At 44.9% G+C, this 22,333-nt stretch overlaps 2 protein-coding genes across 11 annotated transcripts in view; both read left to right on the top strand.

Annotated features, from left to right (window-relative positions):
• TEAD3 (TEA domain transcription factor 3) overlaps positions 1-4,601 on the top strand; it is an 86,592-nt gene extending 81,991 nt beyond the window's left edge. For all 6 annotated transcript variants that reach the window (XM_082228233.1, XM_082228236.1, XM_082228234.1 and 3 more), the window contains one exon: positions 60-4,601. In XM_082228233.1, the coding sequence (XP_082084359.1) occupies positions 60-173 (114 nt within the window). In that variant the 3' untranslated portion in view covers positions 174-4,601. The remainder of the gene's footprint in view (positions 1-59) is intronic.
• A 2,833-nt stretch (positions 4,602-7,434) lies between these two features.
• SMPD2 (sphingomyelin phosphodiesterase 2) lies at positions 7,435-21,880 on the top strand. 5 transcript variants are annotated; one of them, XM_082228242.1, is made up of 11 exons: positions 7,435-7,624; positions 10,607-10,830; positions 13,800-13,896; positions 14,149-14,225; positions 15,156-15,249; positions 15,377-15,466; positions 17,512-17,594; positions 17,910-18,042; positions 18,743-18,847; positions 20,563-20,719; positions 21,067-21,880. In XM_082228242.1, exons 2-11 carry the CDS (start codon positions 10,781-10,783, stop codon positions 21,408-21,410), a joined length of 1,230 nt encoding a protein of 409 aa, XP_082084368.1. In that variant the 5' UTR covers positions 7,435-7,624; positions 10,607-10,780; the 3' UTR covers positions 21,411-21,880. The 5 variants fall into 5 exon arrangements, with proteins under 5 accessions (XP_082084368.1, XP_082084367.1, XP_082084370.1 ...); XM_082228241.1 differs by having other exon boundaries at positions 7,436-7,624; positions 10,666-10,830; XM_082228244.1 differs by lacking the exon at positions 7,435-7,624 and adding an exon at positions 7,733-7,897 and having other exon boundaries at positions 10,666-10,830.
• Positions 21,881-22,333: the final 453 nt, after the last annotated feature.

Genomic DNA, 22,333 nt, shown 5'->3' with positions numbered 1-22,333 from the left:
TGACTTGCCCAGTCCATCTTCCTGTATTTCACAGTATGTGTGTGTTCTTCTTCCCTCAGGTTGTTACGAACAGAGATACCCAGGAAACCTTGCTCTGCATAGCCTTTGTTTTTGAGGTATCCACCAGCGAGCACGGAGCCCAGCATCATGTGTACAAGTTGGTCAAAGACTAGAGGCCCCCTTGGGGTGACCGGGCAATTTGAGGAAGAAGAGAAGAAGTCTTGTCAGAGAAGCCACCCGAATAGGATGCCTTGACGCAAGTCTTTTGAAAAACGAACACACAACACACACAAAAAGCAATGCCAAAAAGACTGTATCACAATCACAGATGTTTTCTACTTAGGAACAATTTTTTTAACAAGAAAAAAACAAGCAGAAAAGAAAAGCATGACAGGAAAGCGTATAACGGAAGGAGAGGCAACAAGAAGGAGGACTGTTCCTGGGGGCTCGGTCATCAGTATTTCAGGAGACATTGGCACCAAGGCCTGGTACCTCTGGATATCTCTCCTGTCACACAACACTAGAACAGCATCTAGTGAAACGAGACTGCCAACTACTTCTTAATACCTGGATGTGCCTATATATCCCGTGCCAATTTGTCCTCAAAACCTGGGTGGTTTCATTTAGAGAAAAGCGTTCTGAGAGGGCTGCTAAGGATGTCTGTTTTGGGAAGGGATGGGGAATCAGATGCTGCCTTGTTTATGTGACCGATCCCACTCTGTTCAAGACACCGACAAAGAAGAGGAAGAGTTTTCTTCCATCTCTTGACGCAGGCTGCGTGCAGAGCCAGCACAGGGAATTGGCAGCTTGCGTCATGTGGCACACATGCCACCCATGGGTTAATTGCAAGAAAACGATTTTGTTCCAACATTTTCCTGGGCATTTTCTATTGCAGGATACAGTGGTGGTGGGAGGGCGCCAGGAGTTGATTATGGCAGGAATGTGGCGCTTTTACATCCATGTCCCAGATGTTTGGATAATAGACGGGAGTAGGGTTGCAGGATCGTGTGTGCGTGTGTGCGCATGTGTGCGCCAACAAGAAATGGAGAGACTTAAAGATATCTGTCTGTGGGATGTTAAAAGGTTAGAGTATGTATTAAGAGGAAGGAGGGGTGCTCAGCTGGAGGAGAGCAATTCAGGAAATCATAGATTTGGAGATTTGCATAGATTTGCAATCATAGGGTTGCAGATAAGCAGGCTGACTCTAGGTGAGCAATGAGATGACTGGGAAAATATTAGGGCTGGCTAAGGTTGAGTAACCTGGGGGGGATCTGAATTTGTATGGGATTTTTAACCAGCTCTCAATGGAGCATTATTATTACATCTGCCATGTCAAAAACAGCATGGGATAAGCTTAGACCAAAGTTCTTGCTGCCTGGGCATTGTTCTGGTAAGGTATTAATTTCCCTTCTGCTTCTCTGTTCATCTGTGGTAGTCATCTAGGAAAGGGCATGATCTAAATATCACGATGCAAGTCTTTCCTCTGGATTATGTACTTCCCACCTAGGATATCTTTGTGGAGGCTGCTAAAAACAAAACAAAAACCAAAGCAAAAATTGCGTATTCTGGCAGCCTAAACCCAAGGAGGTGCTGAAAGATGAAACTAAGTACAATATGTCATACAGAATCCCTCTTCATTTGAAAGCTGTACTGTTTGCTGTTGGAAATGCTGAAGAAAGTTTCTGTGTAGGGTTTAAGTATAAACATGAGCCCCTAGACCTTAAGCTTGGAGACTAAGACAGTGGGCTTGTGATTTAAATTGGTGCTTATAGGAATCCTGTTACATGAACAGTGCCAAGATATCAGTAACCTCACTGTACGTGGCACCTCCAGGGCTCAGGCCCATAGGTTTCAGCTATACTTTGTCTAAATGCTAGTTTGTAGTTTTAAATAATAGAGGAACTAACAGAATGTAATATTTGTGCCTTCCTACCTTTCTTTTTTACCATTGAACTTTTTTCTGTTTTGTCCTTCAGCTTTCCCCTGGCCACATGGTGATTTGTTTGCTTTTAAGTTGGTTGATTTTCATTTTTTAAGAGCATTCTCCTTGCTGCTCCATCCTTTCTTTAGTCTGGTATACTCTTACTCAACCCTCTCAGACTAATCTCCACCCTATGCTGCCATGGGCCTGGTGAGATTACTATGGAGAAGCCTCAAACCATTGGAAAAGGTGCAATACAGTGCAAAAGAAAAAGAAAAGCCATTTGCAAGCAAGGAGAGAATTTGAGGTTTCCACTTCTACGAGGAAATTGGAATGCACAGACTTGAGTTTGCAATTACATTTTTTTATGCTTGGGGTATTTGACTATAGCTTTAAATGGAGGTTGCCCCCCAGTGCATAGTTCTCAAGGCTGGTTGAGTTATTTTGGCACCTGGGGCAGAAAATCCCACAGGTGCATCTTCCCACCCCTGGCAATAAATACTATAGTAACTTCACATGTTTCTGCCGTTTTCATGACACCTCAACACACCTGCCTGAGGAGACCATTTCACTCTACCTAATGCTAGGACCAGATCCAATTTGTAAGGAGAGATTTCACCACCAGGATCATTTTCATAGTGGTATCAAGATTTGTGCAAAGAGATTCCCAAAGAGACAGTGGAAGGGAGCTAGGAATTCAGAGTGTGTTGGCTGCGGGCAAAAATGTCTGTTAAAAACAGATTGTGGTGACGCTGAAGTACTGGGTGCCTTTCATTGGAACATAAGGGTCAGGTTAAAATTTAGAGCTCCTCCCTTCTCCGTTGTCTGCCTTAGAAGGTAGGAGATAATGTAATGGAGATGCCTCGTAAAGTCTTGATGTCTGGCTTTTCATAACTGACTTGGGCCTCTCCTTCAGGCCTGGCCTGTATCACCACTGCCTTGTTGATTTAGCACCCACGTTTCGACTGTGGATGAAGGACTAGGTACAAAGGCATTGGCTAACTCAAACTTAAGTCTGGCTAAGGCAGACTAAGAATGTTCCCAGGATCCTTCGGACTGCCGTTTGAGTACAACATGCAGCTGAGAGGTGACACCATGAGAACAACTGACAGAATGGTTTCCCAGCTTTTTGAAGGACATTTATAATTAATGTAATAATTTTTTTCCTGTGAAGTGTTTTTAATTGATGCCACCCAAGAACTTCTGGAAAACTCCACTAGAATGTTGAAATGAACACTCCTCTGCGTGTTATGTGGGACCCCCGAGGTGGTAACTCTAAGGGGAATGGTACGTGGGGACTGGTTTGGTAGAGCAGCAAGTCAGAAATTGCTCAGGAACAGTGCCTTATTTTGCAACACATGTTGCACTCTTGGGGGATGAGCAACAGGTGCAGAAAGTTCTAAAAATCTGTTGTAATCTAAATTCAGGTGAGCACATCCTCTACCCCCTGCCTCCAATGTGATAATCCTACTGCGTTGCCTCTGGCAAAGCTGATGGTCTCATGCATATCTGTGTGTGATGTTTTGGGCAAACTGGTCTCTCTAGTGCCACAACTCTTTCTCCAGTGTATTATTCCTCTTAGGAAGAACTGGCTACTTTGTAAAAGCCAGCTTGAAGTTCAGGTACGTTTCTGAGACCCCTGTGCATTGGGCGGGGGGAGAGGTACAGCGTCCTTGGAACTGAATAACAGTTATTGCTATTCTAGTGGGAGGAGGTAGAGTTAAAAGAGACAGGATGTTGAATTGCTTATGATTACAGCCAGAGCCTCTGCAGCTGTAAGGAGAGGAGAGCTGGCTAGTTTATATGTAGCATGTTTATTTTCATTCCTAGATCAAAAAACTCTGGGAATTAAGGTTAAAACCTTCCCTGTTCTCCTTAACCTATGTATAATAGAATTCCCTTTTCTGCTAAACATACTTTTTTAAGAGAGGGCATATATAAACCCCTGGGGCAGAGACTTCAGTGTACAACATGGGGAAAGTGGAGCAGAGCCTTAGTCTTGCCTAAACCCCAACTTTCTTATATAAAAACTGTTTCTTGTATTTTATCCACAATCTTTAACCCAGCTGGAGCCTTTGGAATAAACCTCCTCCAAAACTGGCCTATGTTACGTTTCTCGTCTTTCCCCCTTTCAGTCCTTCCATGCCATACCATTCTTGCTTTCAGTGCAACATTTAGTTAGATCCATTCCCCAGCCTTCCTGCTTGTAGAATCCCCTGCGCAGGCCACAAGTCTGTGAGCACAAATAGACCTACAAACCACTGCCCACCTGGGTGTCCCTCAGAGAATGGCAGCAAGGCTAAAGAAACGCCAGCTTCACGAATCTCTCTTAGTTGGACATAATACTGGTACCCAAAAACTCAAGTCACCAAGTCTCATGTCACCCCACATCCCATGTATTTATGAATTTCACATGAAGTACTGTTTTATTTTTTTAAAGACTTTGTAAAGCTTACCAGGGTTATGGTCACCTTTTTTAGAGCTCTGTCAGTCCACATTGTAAAACCATTTTTATGTATTATATTTTGTGTATTTTTTTTTAATCCAGCTGTGATGGGTTGTATCATATATTGTTGTGTTTACTGTATGTCCATCTTCAAGTAGATGAGACAGTGGAGCTTCTAGAAAGCTATGGTCTGCTAAAAACTATTAAACTTATTTGTTCATGGGTTGGCTCAAACACCTGTTCGCATTCTTCCCTTTATTTTCTCTTGTATGTTCATGAGCATTGCACCAGCAATAAGAAGCTGCAATTGGATCCACCTCATCAGCCCATATCAGCAGAGGTCCTCCACAGGGACTTGTGCAACTGGGCACTCTCCTCACCATGTGCTCCCCCCACGTCCTCTAAAATTGGGGGAGGAGTGTCAGGAAAAATTCCACATGGGGAGACGGTACAGCGTATCATTCCACCTGACAAGCTGGATGCTTGCACAGATTGAACGATGAGAAGAGTGCAGCTTTTAATTCCACCACTTGTCCATAATGTTTTACCAGGCCATAATCTACACTGGTCTGTGTATTTATATATGTCTACAATCTCACTGGGTGAGTGGGGGATTTTGTATTGCATTTAGCCTTCATTTGTGTAAATAGCTGTTTTAAAAAATAATAATCGTGTTTAACATCTGCTTTGTGACTGTGAAGTTATGACTGGTAGGATTTCAAGTCTGGCTTTCATACTTGGGAGTTAATTTGCTGAACCCAGTTTGGAAGCAATACTACTGTGTTCAGTCCAAACGTACTTTTCTTTTCCGAAACTTACAGAACTGGCACTCCGTGAAGTCATCAAGAAGCTTTCCCAATCCCCAAAGCAATTTGCACTGTTTTGTGAATGTGTTCTGTTTTAAACATTTAAAAACTGCCAGCTGCCCAAAGGGAAATCGCAATGCTCACAGCTGAGCTGGAGTTTTGACAGACAAATAAGCCAGTGAATCTGGCAGATTGCAAAGGTGTGAGGGATAGGCTCACAGCTGTTATTCATATGTTCTTCATTTACCCCTTCTCAAAATGGAAGCCATGTATATTTTGCAAAACGTATGTTTGTGTGGGTGTGTGAAATAAATAGAAATGTGTTTGGATAATAATACATACTAGCTTCAAAGTATGCAGTTACAGTGTGACTGGTTGCATTGAGATGATCCTTTGTGGGCTTGACTACTTTCCTCCCCTCACAGATGTTTAATCAAGCCATATTTTGCCACTTACATGCAACTATAGAGTTTGAGTGAGCCATCCAAATTAGAATTGTAAACTAGTTTGATCCTGGTTTATTAAGGCTTGCTGAAACCATAGATTTTAGGCTGGATGTAATAGCAATCCATGGTTTGATTAGAACAGGGAGTAATGCAGAAGCTGTTCTCAAAAGGGGAAAAAGAAAGTGGGGAAGAAGAGAGCCCTCAAGCATATGGTTTGTTCCTAATCCTCCAAACCATGGTTTGAATGCAGACAGTGTCATGGAATTTCACTGTTGGAATATCTGAATTTTACTGTTTGGTTCCTTGGTGGTATGAGGGTTTATTCAAGTGTTTATGTTCACCTTGAACAATAAAACAGCCACTCTGACTAGCTAAAGTATGAACTCTGCTGCTTTGAATCAACTCTCAGTCAACAGATCAAACAGTACTTATGATCTTGGTATGGGGGAGTGACAAACAGGTGCCAGCAAAGAGAGAGATTAAGAATATGGATTCTTAGGTTTCAAGCAACCCAACCACTGGTATGTCTTTGCATAAATGGGCACAGGGATAAATAAATAGTTTGTGTCAAAAGCAGCATCCTTTTTCAGTAGACATTGTTTCGAAAGGGCCGCCTCTCTTGTGAAAGCAAGAAGAGAAATACCTCTTCAAGGAGGGTTCCTGCCAGCTGTGTATTCTGTGAGTACTTCCAGTGGTGCCATTAGGGCTGGGTTTGAGGGTCCAAGTCAGGGCCAGGAAAGATAAGAGAGGTGGATGATGGGAGGTGGGCATATCTGGAGCTCAACAGCAGGCACTTCCCTGGGCAGGTTCATATGTGGAAAGGTGATGCTCTAGATATAGTGTTTTGAGCCATGTAATGCTTTGAAGCTCCAAACCAGCACTTTGAATTGCAGCTAGAAACAACTTGGCAGCTAGACATTACAAGTGCTTCTTTTACTATTTTTACTTCAAATATATACTCTGATGTTTCTACAACAAAATGGTGCTAGTTCCCACGCAAATGCATTCAACTTCAAGGCAACAGAAGCAAACTCCATTTACTCCTGTAATCACTATGGCACTATAATCAAAATAAAAAAATTCCTTCCAGTAGCACCTTAAAGACCAACTAAGTTAGTTCTTGGTATGAGCTTTCGTGTGCATGCCATGTATAAGTAAGTTTCTATATGTAAGTAAGTTTCAAATGTGAAACTGACCATGCTCAGAATTTCTTTCTTCTAACCAGGGTGACAAACTCTGTTTGTTGTTGTTATGCTCTAGCACAGGGGCTCTTGAACTTCCTACCCTCCGGGCCCACTTGTGAGCCTGATTTTCAACCCTTTCGAGTCACAAAATTATGTAAACTTCTATTGAAGCACGGTTTGGGGTACTTAACAATAAATGCCTGAAAAGCTAATGGGCTTTAAAAAAACCCAACACTACAACAACCCACCAACTAAGGAATGCTGTGTTATTTTTTTGTGTAATTTCCAAAAGCAGGCTTCTAGTGATTGACAAGTGAAGATGCGCCCGCGCTCACTCACTCTCGCAAGCACAGCCATTTTCTGCCGTGCTTTCTCATATTTCTTTCTATTGCAACCGCTCTTCGCGGAGGCAGCGCAGTTTTTAATACTTTTCTGCAAGTTCTTCAAAAGCACAACAGTTGCCGACAGAAGAGGTTGCGGGCACCGGCCGCCCCAAAGCATTTCGGTACTTGCAGTCCTCCCTTCTTTTTTTAAGCCCCCACTTAGCGAGCACTTCTCCTTTCCGAGCCGACAGCGCCACCTCCTGGAACTTGTAGTTCTTCAGGGCAGGAGGCGCGCCTTGAAGATGAGGCTGCTGCGCGGAAGGAGGCCTACAACCCCCGGGATGCACTGCGCGCCTTGCGGCTAGAGGCGAGGCTGGCCCTCTTCAACTGCGGGAATCCTGCTGCTGCTGCTGCTGCTGTTGCCGGCTAGGCAAGGTCTCCGCGCCAAGAATGAAGTGAAGGGAAGCAAGAAGTGGCCTAGGCAGCGTCTCCCGCCAGGTGCGTAGTGGCTCTCGAAGACTCCCCCAAACCCCCGCTGCGCGCCCCCTTTTTCTTCTTTCCAGCCGCGCCTGGTCTTGCTCTGCCATAACCGAAACTCTGCCTGAGCCGGCAACTCTCGCCTCGGAGCGATCGATGATTTAACATAGTGGATCGATAAAGTGTGCTGCTGGAAGGCTCCCGCGAGCGCCAAGCGCTGCGCTCGGAAATCGACTTGGGATCGAAGCCCGGAAGGCACGCTTAATTATGGCTCCTTCCCGTGGGACATTTCAGGTTATATAGGGCTTAAGGGAAAAGATCCTAAAGCGCAAAGGCGCCTTCCCTTTGGGGAAATGCGGCCAAGAGAAGGGAGCGCAATCCGGGGAATTGATCTCAAGCTGCCACATTGTGTTAGTGTGAAAACCTGTGGCCTTCCCGGTGCCATTGCACGACAGCTCCCATAATCTCTGATTATGCTGTATCCAACAGCATGCATTGACCATCTCTGGATTTTGCCTGCCTTTACAGATATGTGCATACACTCTAGCCTCTCATATTGTCTTCGATTCTTCTAAAGTTAGTCATAACTACACCTTGTTAGTACAGGGCCATCATGCCTAGTAGTCGTCAGTGGCCTGGTTCATTAATTTTCCTAGGCACCTTTTGGAAGCCGTTCAAGTTAGTGGCTGATACTGCATTCTCTAGTTTAACTATGGACTTTGTGTAGTTCTTCATTTTGTTTCACTATTCAGCCCCATTGGATGTGCCTGGGTTATACTACTATTAAAAGAGGAATAAAATATTATTTCTCCAGACTCTTGAGTAATGTTATAATTTTTGCTGTGTCCCTCCTCTTCTACTCAAAACCTCTAAATGTTATAACCTTCCTTCATATGGAAGTTGCTCCACCCCCTTGTCATTTTCTGAACCCTTGCCAGCTCTGCAGTATTTTTAAGATGAAGCAACCACAACTTGAATGTATAGACTAAGTAAATTAAAACTCTGCTCCCTAAATTCCAAGAATGTAAAAAACTGCTGAATGGATGCCAGATCATTTATTATTTTGAATCAGAAAAAGCTTATTAGCAATTAATTTATGGGCCTGTAGATATTGATACTAGTCTGTGCTAGCGTGGACATTTCAGCGCTCCTTCATTCCCCCTCTGTTTGTTCCAGTTTTTTTGTTTGAATTGGTGTATTTATAATATACATGTACTGTCTGAGAAAATTGGGTTAGGCTGCCTGACTCACTATTGAGCAGTGAGAGGCAATGAAACACCTTTATCCAAATGCTGGGAAATAGACACAGTGAGAAGCATCCTAAAACAAAGTACAGTACTGTTTTTTCCCTTGAAGAAACCAGGAAACAGAGCGCAGATCAAAGCTACTGGCCAGAAGCCAGGACCGGTCTGCGTCACTAACTCACCACCGATTTTGTGGCAAAACCATGCAAAAATGAGGATGTCCATGTCTTCAACATGTGTTTGTCATTTCTTGCTGTCTGTATATTGTTGAAAATATTTGGGTCAAAATATTTACCACAGCCATTTTATTTCATCTTGGCAGTGAACACAAGGGAAGCTACTTTCCCTTTCTTGCTAATTTCACCTGGTGAACAAGTGTAAGAAAATGCATTCAAAGAAGATGGGAGGGAATGGTTTGAGGGCAGGGTGGAAGCAGCAGTTTGAAGAGCAGACCCCCGCTGCTTTGCCATGCACTCTCTCCTGGGTTCTTGGGCAAGCCATACTGAGAGTCTGATTCAATCCAGTAAGACACAAATCCCTAGCCTCAAGGGCAGTAAAAACCAGTGCTTATTTTCAGGGGATACTCCAGGGTACACAATACCAGCACCTCTCTTTCTCTCCCTCTGGGTTAAAAAGTGTGGCACTTACTGTAAGAACTTCACAGTGAGTACTGGCAACTATTTTTCTAGGGGGGAAAGCACTGGTAATAACCATAAATGATTGTGAGGAATTGTGATATTGAGAGATATAAGTAAATACTGTAGGTTTGGTCATGGGTGTCCCAACACTCCAGCATGGTTGAAAACGGATCCTTGAAGGAAATTCAAGAACTGAGCCTTGGATTGGGTGTCATTGACCTGTGAGCACACAGCTTCTTGCCCTTGGAACTTTGCACAGAGAGATTGCCAGTAGGAGAGAGCTTTAGAATCTACCAAGTAAACACATGATATTTTTAAAAAGTGGGATCACTCATAATGCTTGATTATGGTTTTTTAAGGACTAGCCCTGTGATGTGTTGGTCATCAGTGTGGCATGCAGTGGTACCTGCATAGCTTCTGAAGTCACACACACACACCTCCCTTGGTGAGGGTGGTTACCTTTTTCTCCCTTGAGAAGTACGCAGAGCTAAAGGAGGAAGTTGGAAGAGTGCCACTCTTACCCACTTCTTTCAGTTCTATGTGCTTTTCAAGATTCAGACTCATTCTGCTGGTTCCAGCTTTCACCCAGATTCCTTGGAAAAGCTAAGTTTGTATGTGTGTGCTTTCTCTCTCTCTCTCTCTCTGGCTGGGGTGAGGTTGGGATGAGAGAGAAGTGCCCAGAGAGGGAACAATGGGGTTCCAGCACCCTCAAAGATCTACGTGTGCCCGTGGACCTTTAAAGCTTGATGGGCCCTAAATGATTACAAGAGTATTGTCTTTACCATGAGGGTTTATTGCCTGGAAAAGTGTGCATTTTTTTATGCTTATGACTCACTGACAAGGGACTGCGGCAGTGACAGCACTGAAGCAAAAGATTCCTGCTATCAGGATCAAGCAAAAGATGGGGCTTGCTTGACCTGAGAGTGTCCCTTTAATGCTTTATAACTCTGCTAATCTTTAGGTCTTATCTTATCTTTGCACCTCTCCCTCCTATCAAGGACTTTCAGATGCTGTTGCCCAGAGGGCTTTAGCAGAGAGAGGCATTCTAGGCCTTGTCCACAAAAGCATGTGCTGCTTGTTGAATCAGTGCCACCAAGGCTTCATCCTTCCTTGTTTTCCAGCTGCCAGTGCATACCTGTTAGCTGCAATATTACAGTCACACTTCCTGTTCTTCTGGCAGAGGAGCAAAGCCAAAGTCTGACACCTTGATTGCCAGAGAGCTGGAGGCAGAACCTGTCAGCATTGTGAGTGCAACCATCTGAACCCACCTCTGCATTTGTCTTGTCCCCACTGTGATGGATAAGGACCCTCAATTGCAGTTGCGTGTCTTTGACCTCAATTGCTGGTGAGTTTTTCCATTGCTTTATTTTTGTGTGTGTGTTTAAGGCAGGTGAGGGTTGGCTCTGATCTGCATCCCTGCTGGCGAAGGTTCAGTCATGTTTTCTGATCAAGAAGTTGCTGAGTCTTCTGGGTTACGGCAAACACATTCTTCACCTGTTTGTTTCCCTGTTTGCAGAGAGGAAATGGTGAAGCTCCCGTGGCTGGGGCTGTTTTTATGTAAATAAAACAGGGTATTGGTAAATCTCTCTGTGTATTCCTGCCCTTTTACAACCCAATGATTAAGTGATTTGGCTGAACATGCATCTATGCTTAAATGGAGAGAGAGGGGAATCTTTTTCATGCTGAGGACAAACTTTGGGGGTGGGGCAGAGACTCAAGTGGGCAGGCCAGAGAAAAAACAGATGGAACAATGCATGAGACCCTTAATTTTGTACAGTGCCCTACATTATAGCCTTCCAATTCCATTATGTCCTTCCAATTCCAACACAGGCTCATGTATACAATATAATGAGATGGTAGAATTATCAGGTGATGGAGTCTATCGTGCCATGTTTCAGGATGGGGGAAGGAGGCCATCTGTTATCTCTCTCTCCCATGTAAAACAAGTACCGTATTTTTCGCTCCATAGGACGCACCTGACCAAAAGACGCACCAAGTTTTTAGAGCAGGAAAATAAGAAGAAAAAATCCAACTCAAATGTTGTACTAAACTATTTAAAACAGCAAAGTGGGTGGCTCCTGTCCACTTTGCTGCTTTAAAGCGAGCCACAATATATAATGAAGAGAATGGAAAAAGGACAGACATTCCATTATAATGTAGCTGTTTTCATCATCACTGGGAAGTCAGTATTGGCAGCAGTCACAAAAATTAAAATTTGAGCATTTTACTGTTATTAATCAAGAATATTAATAGTCAGGGAGAGAAACCAGGGCTGTGCAAATGAGAAGTGCTTGGAGTATGGAGGAACAGCAAAGAGATCCAATGATTGCGCTCCAGATCCTAAATCTCTGAAGTTTTCTCAAAACAGGCCTGGTTGTTTTGAAAGGAAGATTCAAAGAGTGGGAAATGGAGTGATTGAGCAAAGAACAGAGGAGGAAAAGAGGGCAGATAAATAGCTCCCATTCAATAACAAGAGAACACAATGTTTTTGGTTTGGTATAGGTGGACTGTACTTGTAAGAATTTGTATAATGAATTATAGATTTGGAGTGGAAAATCAGTGCCTCTTTTCAGCAATAAAGATTAGCTGCTAGGAACATGGTCCACACACAAACACACAGGATGTCTGGTTATAGTTGCAGTTACAGATAGGTAGCCGTGTTGGTCTGCCATAGTCAAAATAAAAAAATTCCTTCCAGTAGCACCTTAAAGACCAACTAAGTTAGTTCTTGGTATGAGCTTTCGTGTGCATGCACACTTCTTCAGATACAGAGCAGTGTATCTGAAGAAGTGTGCATGCACACAAAAGCTCATACCAAGAACTAACTTAGTTGGTCTTTAAGGTGCTACTGGAAGGAATTTTTTTATTTTGGTTATAGTTGTTTAGTTTAAACTGTTACTGAGCCAGATGCCTGCTCGGTTTTAGCTGAGCTCACTAATACTGAATTGTGGAAATGCTTTGCATGTATTTATGACTATTTCTGCAAAACTGCTACCTGAAGAAATCCCCAAACTTAGTATTTTTAAACTTCAAATGGAGCTCAGAATCCGGTTAGGCAATCCTTTGCAGTTGAATTAGGAGGCACTGAGAGAAAGCAATTTGCTGCTCCCCACCCCCCTCCACCCCAGGATCACACAGCCTTCCCTCTGCTTGCAAACCTTGTCGGAGCTTCACGGGGAATGCGAACGCTATAGGCAGAGCAGTGTGGCTCCCCCCCCCAAAGCACCCCAGGAGCGCAGGGCAAAGACGCACAGCCTTCCCTCTGCTTGCAAACCTTGTCGGGGCTTCAGGGGGAATGCAAAAGCTATAGGCAGAGCAGTGTAGCTCCTCCCCCCCTCCACCCCAGGATCACACAGCCTTCCCTCTGCTTGCAAACCTTGTCGGAGCTTCAGGGGGAATGCAAAAGCTGTAGGCAGAGCAGTGTAGCTCCTCCCCCCTCCACCCCAGGATCACACAGCCTTCCCTCTGCTTGCAAACCTTGTCGGAGCTTCAGGGGGAATGCAAAAGCTATAGGCGGAGCAGCGTGGCTCCTCCCCCACCCCCAAAGAGCACCCCAGGAGCGCAGGGCAAAGACGCACAGCCTTCCTGCTGCTTGCAAACGTTGCCGGGGCTTCAGGGGAAAGCGGAGGCAGCCGGCAGAGCACCGTGGCTCCTCCCCCCATCCCCGAAGAGCAGCCCAGCAGCGTAGGGCAACAGCGATTTGGCTCCAGGGACCACACATTCGCTCCATAAGACGCACAGACATTTTCCCTTCCTTTTTAGGAGGAAAAAAGTGCGTCCAATGGTGCGAAAAATACGGTAAAACAAACAAAGCAGTTGCTAGCAAGTCATGGAGAAAAACTCCTTTCAGCTAATTCCTTTTTGCAGTGACGAATGTATAGTCCCTTGTATTACCCCAGGAATCTTCCACCCCATTATGACCTCATTTGGGGGCATGCAACAGCCAGGCCTGACTCTGTCTGTGTCTGACCAGTTTTTCTTATAGTGCTGCTTGTACATAAATGCATTCAATGTTTCTTGGCATTTAATGTGCACATCTTTTCCTTAATGTGCAGCAACAACAGCTGCTGTGAGAGGGCTGCTTGCCTCAGTGATGAGAGGGGATTTAACCATTTCCTTCCCTACTGTAGGCCTGATTAAAACTGCTCCTCCAGGTGTGCTTTTTGCATTGGGAGGAGTGCTTCCTTTGGCTCTCAGTATGATACTGCCTTCTTTACCAGGTGTAAGTAATGAAGGGCTAAGATTGAAATGAGCAATGAGCCTAGTTGGAACCTGATGTTTCATTCAGTTTCCTTCCCTTTCTCTCCTTTCCAGGGCCATTCGCTACCTGAGCAAAGTACGGCAGCAGCGCATTGAACTGATTGGCAATGTCCTCAACCAGGAGGGATATGACTTGGCGCTCTTGCAGGAGGTGAGTACTTACATCTGTTATAGTGCATCTAGTATTGGCATAGGTTGTGGGCAGAGCATGGCAGATCTTGAAGCACTATGCATTGTTGTAGTGTTATATAAACATGATTAATTGGGGAGGAGGGATGCTAGGGGAAGGGAGGGGTTAGCTCCCCCCCCCCCACGCCTAGCTTCAACTTAGCCCACTGATTCAATTCCCACTTCTGTTCTTTGGTTTGCAGTCACTGTGACTACAACCTCTCTGCTTTTCCAGGTGTGGAGCGAGAGAGATTATTGGGAGCTGAAAAAGAAGCTGTGTGCCCGCTATCCTTCTTCCCACTATTTTAAAAGGTAAAAAGGAGCTTGAATAGTCCATGCCAATGGCTGAGCTCATTTATTATAGGCTTGACTTCACAGATGTGCAATTTATATGGTTTTTAGAGAGGACCCTCTCAGACACTGGTAAGAAATCATTCCCACTCTTTAGTTCCTTGAGAGCTCAGACAGGTTAGCATAGAAGGCCTTGGAATAAGTTGGGTCTTTAGCTGATCAGAATAATATTTTCTTGGAAACAGGTTCCTTGTTGCTTGTGCAGAAGCCTCACCCCTTGTGACAGATAATTGTTCTTTAATTGCCCTTGTTCCCTTAGCAATCCTTGCCTTCCAGATGTGGCATGCTGACTGAATAGCTCACAGGTCTATTTTTAAGGCTGTGTTTGTGAAACAGAGCCCATGGTTGCGCACTGGATCACTACATGGGCAGCATGGTGCAGGACGCATGTGTTGGATGCATGTTGGCATATACCTGGTGTGAAATCAACCTGCAGACCAACCTGTGAAACCAACCTTCATCTGTAGGGGACACAGCTTGGAACACAGGGAATCTCAATAAAATTTTGTGACATTAGTTAATCTGAGTTTTACAGACTCACCTTGTACAGGCCACTTGATGGTTACCAAATCTTATGGTTCACTTCTTTGGCAGACACGGCATTAAACTCTTCTTAGATGTACATTTTGGTGGGCACCTGTGACTTGACCTTGCGTGCTGTTACAGAAGCTAATAATGATTAGGCAGCATCCCTTTTCAGTCTTGACTCTATCACGGTGTCAGAAGACTTCGCTTCGTCCCTAGAACCAGGAATAATTCCAAGGAGTCGGAGTCCCAAATGCCAGCCCTTTTCTGTAAACTCTAGCTATTGATTTCAAATGGAGGATGGGAACAGTGAGGATTGGCAATGCCCCCCCCAGCTGACGCCTGTGGTGCCTGTGTCTTTCACAGTGGAGTGATTGGCAGTGGGCTCTGCATCTTCTCCAGATACCAAATCCTGGACACCTTCCTGTACCAATACTCTGTGAATGGCTACCCCTACATGGTGAGTGGGCAATGCCTTGCTTGGGGGTGGGGAACGTGCCAAAGAGCACCTTTCTTCTAAGGCTCTTTTCACTGTGACCGCGTTGCCTACGTTTCTTCTACTGTCTTCCACTTTCTTCTCTCTACAGTTCCAGCATGGAGACTGGTTTGGTGGCAAATCGGTGGGGCTTGTGGTCCTGAAGATACAGGAGATTGTTTTCAACATCTATGTGACTCATGTGAGCAGTTTTATTTATTTTGTTGTTGTTGTTGTTTTATTTGTTTGTTACAAACTTCTTCAACTCCTGGAGCAAGATTACAGAGATCATCTCTCTCTGTGTGTGTGTGTCTAGATTTGAGTAGGATTTACATGAGGAACACAGGATAGCACTTCAGATTTGCTTAGATTGCTGAATGAATCCTGTGATTGCAGTCATACCTTGGTTTTCGAACAGCTTAGTTCTCAAAAGCTTTGGCTCCCGAACACCGCAAAACCGGAAGTGACTGTTCCAGTTTGTGAACTATTTTTGGAAGCCGAACACCTGACGGGGCTTCCAGGGCTTTCGATTGGCTGCAGGAGCTTCCTGCAGCCAATCAGAAGGCACGCTTTGGTTGTCGAATGTTTTGGAAGTCAAATGGACTTCCGGAATGGATTCCATTCGACTTCCAAGGTGGGACTGTACTGTCTTGGACTTCCCAAGTGATACTTGTTGTTTTTACATCCTATTTGCCAGCAGGGGGTGTCCATGAACAGCCAAGGCTTTTTATTTTCTTGGGTGGCACCTTCTTAAAAATGAACAAGACACACAACCTTTTAAAGAAGGATTTTTTGTGTGTTCTCTCAAATGTATGCATCATTAGAAAGCTGCTGTTCATTCTTATCCCAAGGTACAATAAATGCAAGCCACATTGCATAGATGAATAAAAGCTGCCTGTTAAAGGATTAAGTGGTTAAAGGATTATGTATCAGTTCTGTCATTTGTATTGATGTAAACCTCTAGAACTTATTTTGTATAACTAAGCTTGTAGCTTTATCCTCAGCATATTGTATTTTATTTTATTGCTATAGCTAGTAGGTAATGCAAATAAAATTTCTGTGTAATGCCATGCAAGCAGTGAGTGCAGTCCCAAAGATCAATAAACTAACCTCTGCTTGTGGGACTATCTCTAAATTATCTTAGCGTTGAGGAGATAGAAAGCCAGCACAATGAAATGGGTGAGAAAAACTCCCACAGGAGGCAGCCTTAATGAGCAGTATGATTTCACAAGCTTGGTACTAACACAGGAGCGTCAGTGTTACCTAGTCTGCTGAAGCCCGAAAGCTACATGTGGAAATATTTTTGAGGTCTATTTACACTTGGCCATGCTGGGAGTTGTAGTGTAATGACATCTTGAGATCATTCTTTTGGTGAAGCCTGGGTTACATGATCGGAGGATATTATTCTGGGGCACCTTTTGGGAGATAACAAACCCTGCCTACAGAAACAAGGGACTAGTTCATCCTTTCACACAACCAGCATTTCGGACGCAACTGTGGTTGGTATTAATGCAAATAAGCTTTGGAATCGCAAGCTCCCGTCGTCTTCTCTGGCATAGTCGCAAAGAGGAGATGGAAGCTTTCGCTTCTATTTTCAGCTAACTGTGGCTCCTTGTTATTCAGTTACTTGGTCAAATACTGGTAAGTCTGAAATGTAGCAACGATGGAGAACCTGTATCCCTCCCGATGCTGGTAAATTCCACCAGCCCTAGCTTGAATAGACAATAGTCAGGGGCGGTGAGAGCTATAGCCCACCAGCATTTGGTGGGGGTCACAGGCTCCCCATCCCTGGTCCAAGGACTCAAGTCAACTTCAATCTGTAGTCTAGTTTCTCTAAATCATTGTTAAGATAAACCACAGTTCCAATGCTTGGACTTAACAATAATGCATAGTTAGTTGAAAGTGGAAGCAAGAGCTTGTGATCTTGCTGGAGCAGCAGAAGAATGCGCACACAAGCCCAAGATTTAGACCAGTAATGCAAAACAGTAGTTTAGCGTTGTATCTGTACCAGATGGTACTCTTTGCTGACAGTCTTGGATCATCCGTAGGTCCTTGTGTCTCTCTGAAACTGAAAACCCACTGTCTGTTATAGAATTCTTACCTTGTTGCTTTTGATCTCTGCCACAGGCTCCCCGATCAGCTTAAAGTGGGGCAGCAAGGCGAGTACATAGGCTGTTGCTTTGCGATTTCACATGTATTACTATACAAGTGTGAATTTCATGTGTGTCTTGTTTTCTTCCTCCCAAGCTCCATGCGGAGTACTGCCGGGAGAAGGATGCTTACCTGCCCCACCGAGTAGTTCAGGCCTGGGAACTTGCCCAGTTTATACAGTAAGTCACGGGGAGACCCCAGAAATCTTTATAATGAGGTTTGTGTGCGCACACTTTGTCCCTCTCTCTGTTAGCTGGTTTCCCTCCTTGGCAGTAGTTCAGAGCTCTGGCTTGGAACATACTCAGTCCATGTAATGCTATCGCTCCAGCAACAGAATGAATGTGTGGATAGGGGGAGAGGATGCAGCCATGGTTTTGGGTGTGTGGTAGAATTCAAATCTAACGTGGCTTAGATTTCTCATGACAAAAAACATCCTTGTATCATTGAGGGCTGCTTGTTTCCTCTCAGTCTGTGGCATCTTCTCATCTTCCCAGACATACTTCGAAAGGAGCCGATGTGGTGCTGCTTGGTGGGGATCTGAACATGCACCCAGAAGATGTGGGCATCAGGCTGTTGCGAGGTTGGGCAGGGCTTCGGGACTCCTTCATTGCTGCAGAGAAGGTTGAGGTGAGTCTCTGGGTACCGCCCTATGAAATGGTCCAGAAAGGAGAGGTGTTTCTCCCTCCCTTGGTCACTCAGTAAAAGGAAAAGAAAGTTGCCCTTGGGGTCTGGAAACTATAACCTTACCTTTATTTGAGTAAGAATGTCAAGAGATAGGTTACACCAACCAGATTAAAGGTGCCTCTTCCATCCACCCGGTTCTCTCTCTCTTTTGCCTTCCTGAAAGCTCTGAGCTCTGCAGGCTGCACTGTCAGCCAGACTCAATTGGCAGCTTCTTCCACAACACAGCTTGCTGCAGATGCTCTAGTATCTTTTATTAGAAGGGTGGGAAACTTCAGGCCCAGTGATCAAAAGTGACCCTCCAGGCCTCCCTATCTGGCTCCAGGCCACACCCCTCACTGCCTGTGCTGCCATACTTAAGAGTGTGGCTGGAATGTGTCCTTCAACTCTGATAATGCACATTGCTTGTCTGGATAGAGATTGTGTGTGTGTGTGTGTGTGTGTGTGTGTGTGTGTGTAGAAATAAGCCTACAGTACGCAAATGTGCATTAGGTATTCTATCTGCTTTTGTCCCTGGCCCCACCCACTACTGGCATATGGCCCTTGAAACGTTGCCCAGGAGGGATTGCAGCCCTCAGGCTGAGAAAGTTCCCCCACCTCTGGGTTTTTTTAGAACTGAGAATTCAGACTCTGGTCTTGCTCCTAGGGTGGTGAGGATGGCTCTACACTCTTGCCCACCAACTGCTTCACAAGCAAGAAAGAACTGCGGTGCTATCCCCAGGGGATTCGTATTGACTACATTCTGTATAAGGTATGTGCAAGTTCAACACATAGAAAGCGGCAGTACAGAGTTCAGAAAGCAGTTAAGCAATAAAGGCTGTCAAATATGGTTTGGCACTAGCCCCATGACAGGTCTGTCTCCTGTCAGTATCTTCAGTCTGGAATGTCTTCTTTGTCCAATAGTCTCCAAAACTATGTGCTCACAGACTGGTATGGCCTCAGGCAACCTCTTGGCACCGGGCTGAACTCACTTGCTTGATTTCCTTCTGTTGTTGTCTTTGGGCATGTTCTGTGTAACAGCTGGGACTGGCTTTTCAAGATATGAGGATAACACTTAAAGCTTTAGAGCCAAAATGAGCAAAGCACTAAGCACACTTCTGCAAGAACTTGCTGCATTTGGGGAGTTAGATTAGCTTGCAGTGCTTGATCACTTCCTAACTCTGTAAACATGTGGGCACTACTTAGACCACAGCTGTTGCTACTTCGTACTCTAACACAGGGGTGTGGAAAGTTGCCTGAGATATCCAGCCTTTCCTGTAAGAGGGGAACTACATTTGTAACTAATTCCTCGGTTTGAGGTGGACGTTTGTGAGAACCATGGCCCTATGTTGATTTTGGGGAGAATTCAGAAGAGGGTAGCAAATATGGTTAAAGGTCACATCATTGAGAAAAGGTGAAAAGAACTGAGGACATCTATTACCCATGAGAAAATCAGATTGACGTTGAGCCTGAAAATAATCTTCAGTCTGTATCAAAATCTTACCCCAAAGCTGATGGCAAGAATGTGCCTGTTGCCAAACACTGTAGATGTAGGGCAATGGATTTTAAATGGCAAAAGTTTAGATTTAAGATGAATTTTCTGAAAGAACAAGCTATGGGAGCAAGTTGCCCAAAGACATTGCTGAATAGCTTTCCTTGGATTTGCATGGTCAAATAAACACATGATAGAACAGACATAGGAATTCTTTAGCGGATCCTTGAGGACACTTCCAAATTACTTGACATGAGCCAGCAGTGTGACGCGGCAGCTAAAAAAGCCAATGCAATTCTGGGCTGCATCAATAGGAGTATAGCATCTAGATCAAGGGAAGTAATAGTGCCACTGTATTCTGCTCTGGTCAGACCTCACCTGGAGTAGTGTGTCCAGTTCTGGGCACCACAGTTCAAGAAGGACACTGACAAACTGGAACGTGTCCAGAGGAGGGCAAACAAAATGGTCAAAGGCCTGGAAACGATGCCTTATGAGGAACAACTAAGGGAGCTGGGCATGTTTAGCCTGGAGAAGAGGAGGTTAAGGGGTGATATGATAGCCATGTTCAAATATATAAAAGGATGTCATATAGAGGAGGGAGAAAGGTTGTTTTCTGCTGCTCCAAACTACAAGAAAGAAGATTCCACCTAAACATTAGGAAGAACGTCCTGACAGTAAGAGCTGTTTGACAGGGGAATTTTCTGCCAAGGAGTGTAGTGGAGTCTCCTTTGGAGGTCTTTAAGCAGAGGCTTGACAACCATATGTCAGGAGTGCTCTGATGGTGTTTCCTGCTTGGCAAGGGGTTGGACTCGATGGCCCTTGTGGTCTATTCCAACTCTATGATTCTACTTCTGTCATTCAAATAGGACTCTAATAAGATCGTTCCCCACCCTCTTCACCTGTAGTCCACAGCCTAGAATTTCTGGGAGCCTTACTTATTTAAAACATGTGCATAATAAGCACCTTGCTCTCCTGCTTAACTTCCCTTCTTGTAGGGTTTGTCTCACTATGAAGTAAAATGCAACCGCCATGAGACAACTACTGGAACAGCTCCCAACAAGGACATACCTTATTCCGACCATGAAGCTGTCATAGCCACACTCTCTGTGAACAAGAGAGCGTTAGGCAAATGCCTAAACCATCCTAGAGTTGGTGAGTACCCCAGTTTCATTGCTTTGGCACAGGAGGGAGCAAGTACGCATGCCTTTGGGAAGTGGGGAGGGATGGCAAAGCCTGCCTGGTCCATCCCCAGTGGTGCTCCTTCAAGGCCTGTTCTCGCCCATTAACCTCCCTGGAGAGAAGAGTGTGGCCGTTGGGCTAGGGCCCTGGCTTCTCTGCAGGCATGCACTACCATAGTCAAGAAGCCAGTATCTCTGCATAAAGTAGAAATCTTGGCCTGCCTCTCCAGACCACCGAGTGGGCTTGGACACAAATGTCTTAGGACTTTTACTGCCTCAACGTGCATTGTGGTTGAGTCCTGTTGCCGTCTGTCTTCCTAGAACCGGTGCTGGTGGACGTCTTGAACGAAGCCCGTATGGAGGTGCGGGTAGGGCTGCACGCGGCCGAGCGGCAGCAGTACTCCTGCGGCCGTATGGCCGTCCTGGCCATGCTGCTGCTGCTCATGCAGGCGACCATGGGCCTGAGCTCCATGTTTGGCGAAGCCCTCCTGCAGCCCTTCCCCAAGTTCTCCTTCTCGCTGCTCAGCCTGCTGGGGGTGCTGGTGTTGCTCATCTCAGCGGTGCTCTACCTCTTCCACACCATCGAGGTCAAGGTGCTCCAGGGGACAGAGGAGCAGATGCGGGTGGGGCTGCAGACACTCCAGGACAAGCTGAGCTCTCGGTGAGGCCTGTCGCTTGCCGGAACTCCAACAAGGGACCAAGAGACTATGCTGAAAGCTTTTCCGGGAGCCGTAAGTTCCTCTGTGCCGCCAGGTTCTAAGGGTTAGCCATTTTTTAAGCACGTGGCAGCAATTGCCGTAGAAGTTTTTTATTATTATTTTTAGCTTAATCCTAGGGCAATAAAACTTTCTACGAATAGTTCTGACCTTCTGCAGAAGGGATTCTAGCACAAGTACGATTTGTGCAGAAGGGAATTTTGAAACTAAAGCAGTTCAAGTGCATGCGGTTCAGCTGTGGCTGTTTAGAAACCAGCATTTATCAAACCAAACCATGCTGTTCCGACCGAGTCGGGTGGCTGAATTAGTACTGTAAAAGCCTGGTGTTAAGCAGACAAGTTAAAATGTGTATAGCGTTTCTAGTTTATACAAAGTTCCTTTTTGAATTGAAAACAGAATAAATCAGTCTTCAAATACAACAGAGCAGAAAGTAGCATTTACTGGTGAAATTCTTTTTCTTGAAACCCTTTTTTTAATTGCTTGCTTAGCACTTGAATGTACCAAAATCCTTTCACTGACATCATACTTCCTGCAGCTCTTGTGAAGTAGATTACTGTTGTTTGCATTTCTTGGGGGGGGGGGAGTGATGCTAAAGGGCTTGCTGCAGTCCAGCCAGCAAGCTTAAGGCTGGTGTAGCTGCTTCCTAACAAGTCAAACCATTGAACCATGCAGGCCTCCAGGGTCTCAGGGGGCATTTTCCCAGCTGTCTTGCCTAAGATCCTGGGAATCTGCAGATGCCAGTCTCACCCTGCGACCTGCATGTAAAAGACATGTTAAGCCACTGAGCATTTTTGGCTCTCAGCTAAGGAGCTAGCCTTCAGTTCTTAGTAGCCTATTATGAAATTGTGAGTCTTTTTAAAAAATCTCTTAAA

The sequence above is a fragment of the Podarcis vaucheri genome, assembly GCF_965113315.1.
Source record: "Podarcis vaucheri genome assembly, chromosome: 6".
NCBI lineage: Eukaryota > Metazoa > Chordata > Lepidosauria > Squamata > Lacertidae > Podarcis > Podarcis vaucheri.
The sequence above is the reverse complement of the archived record's forward strand: the minus strand, read 5'-3'. Positions and strand labels throughout refer to the sequence as shown.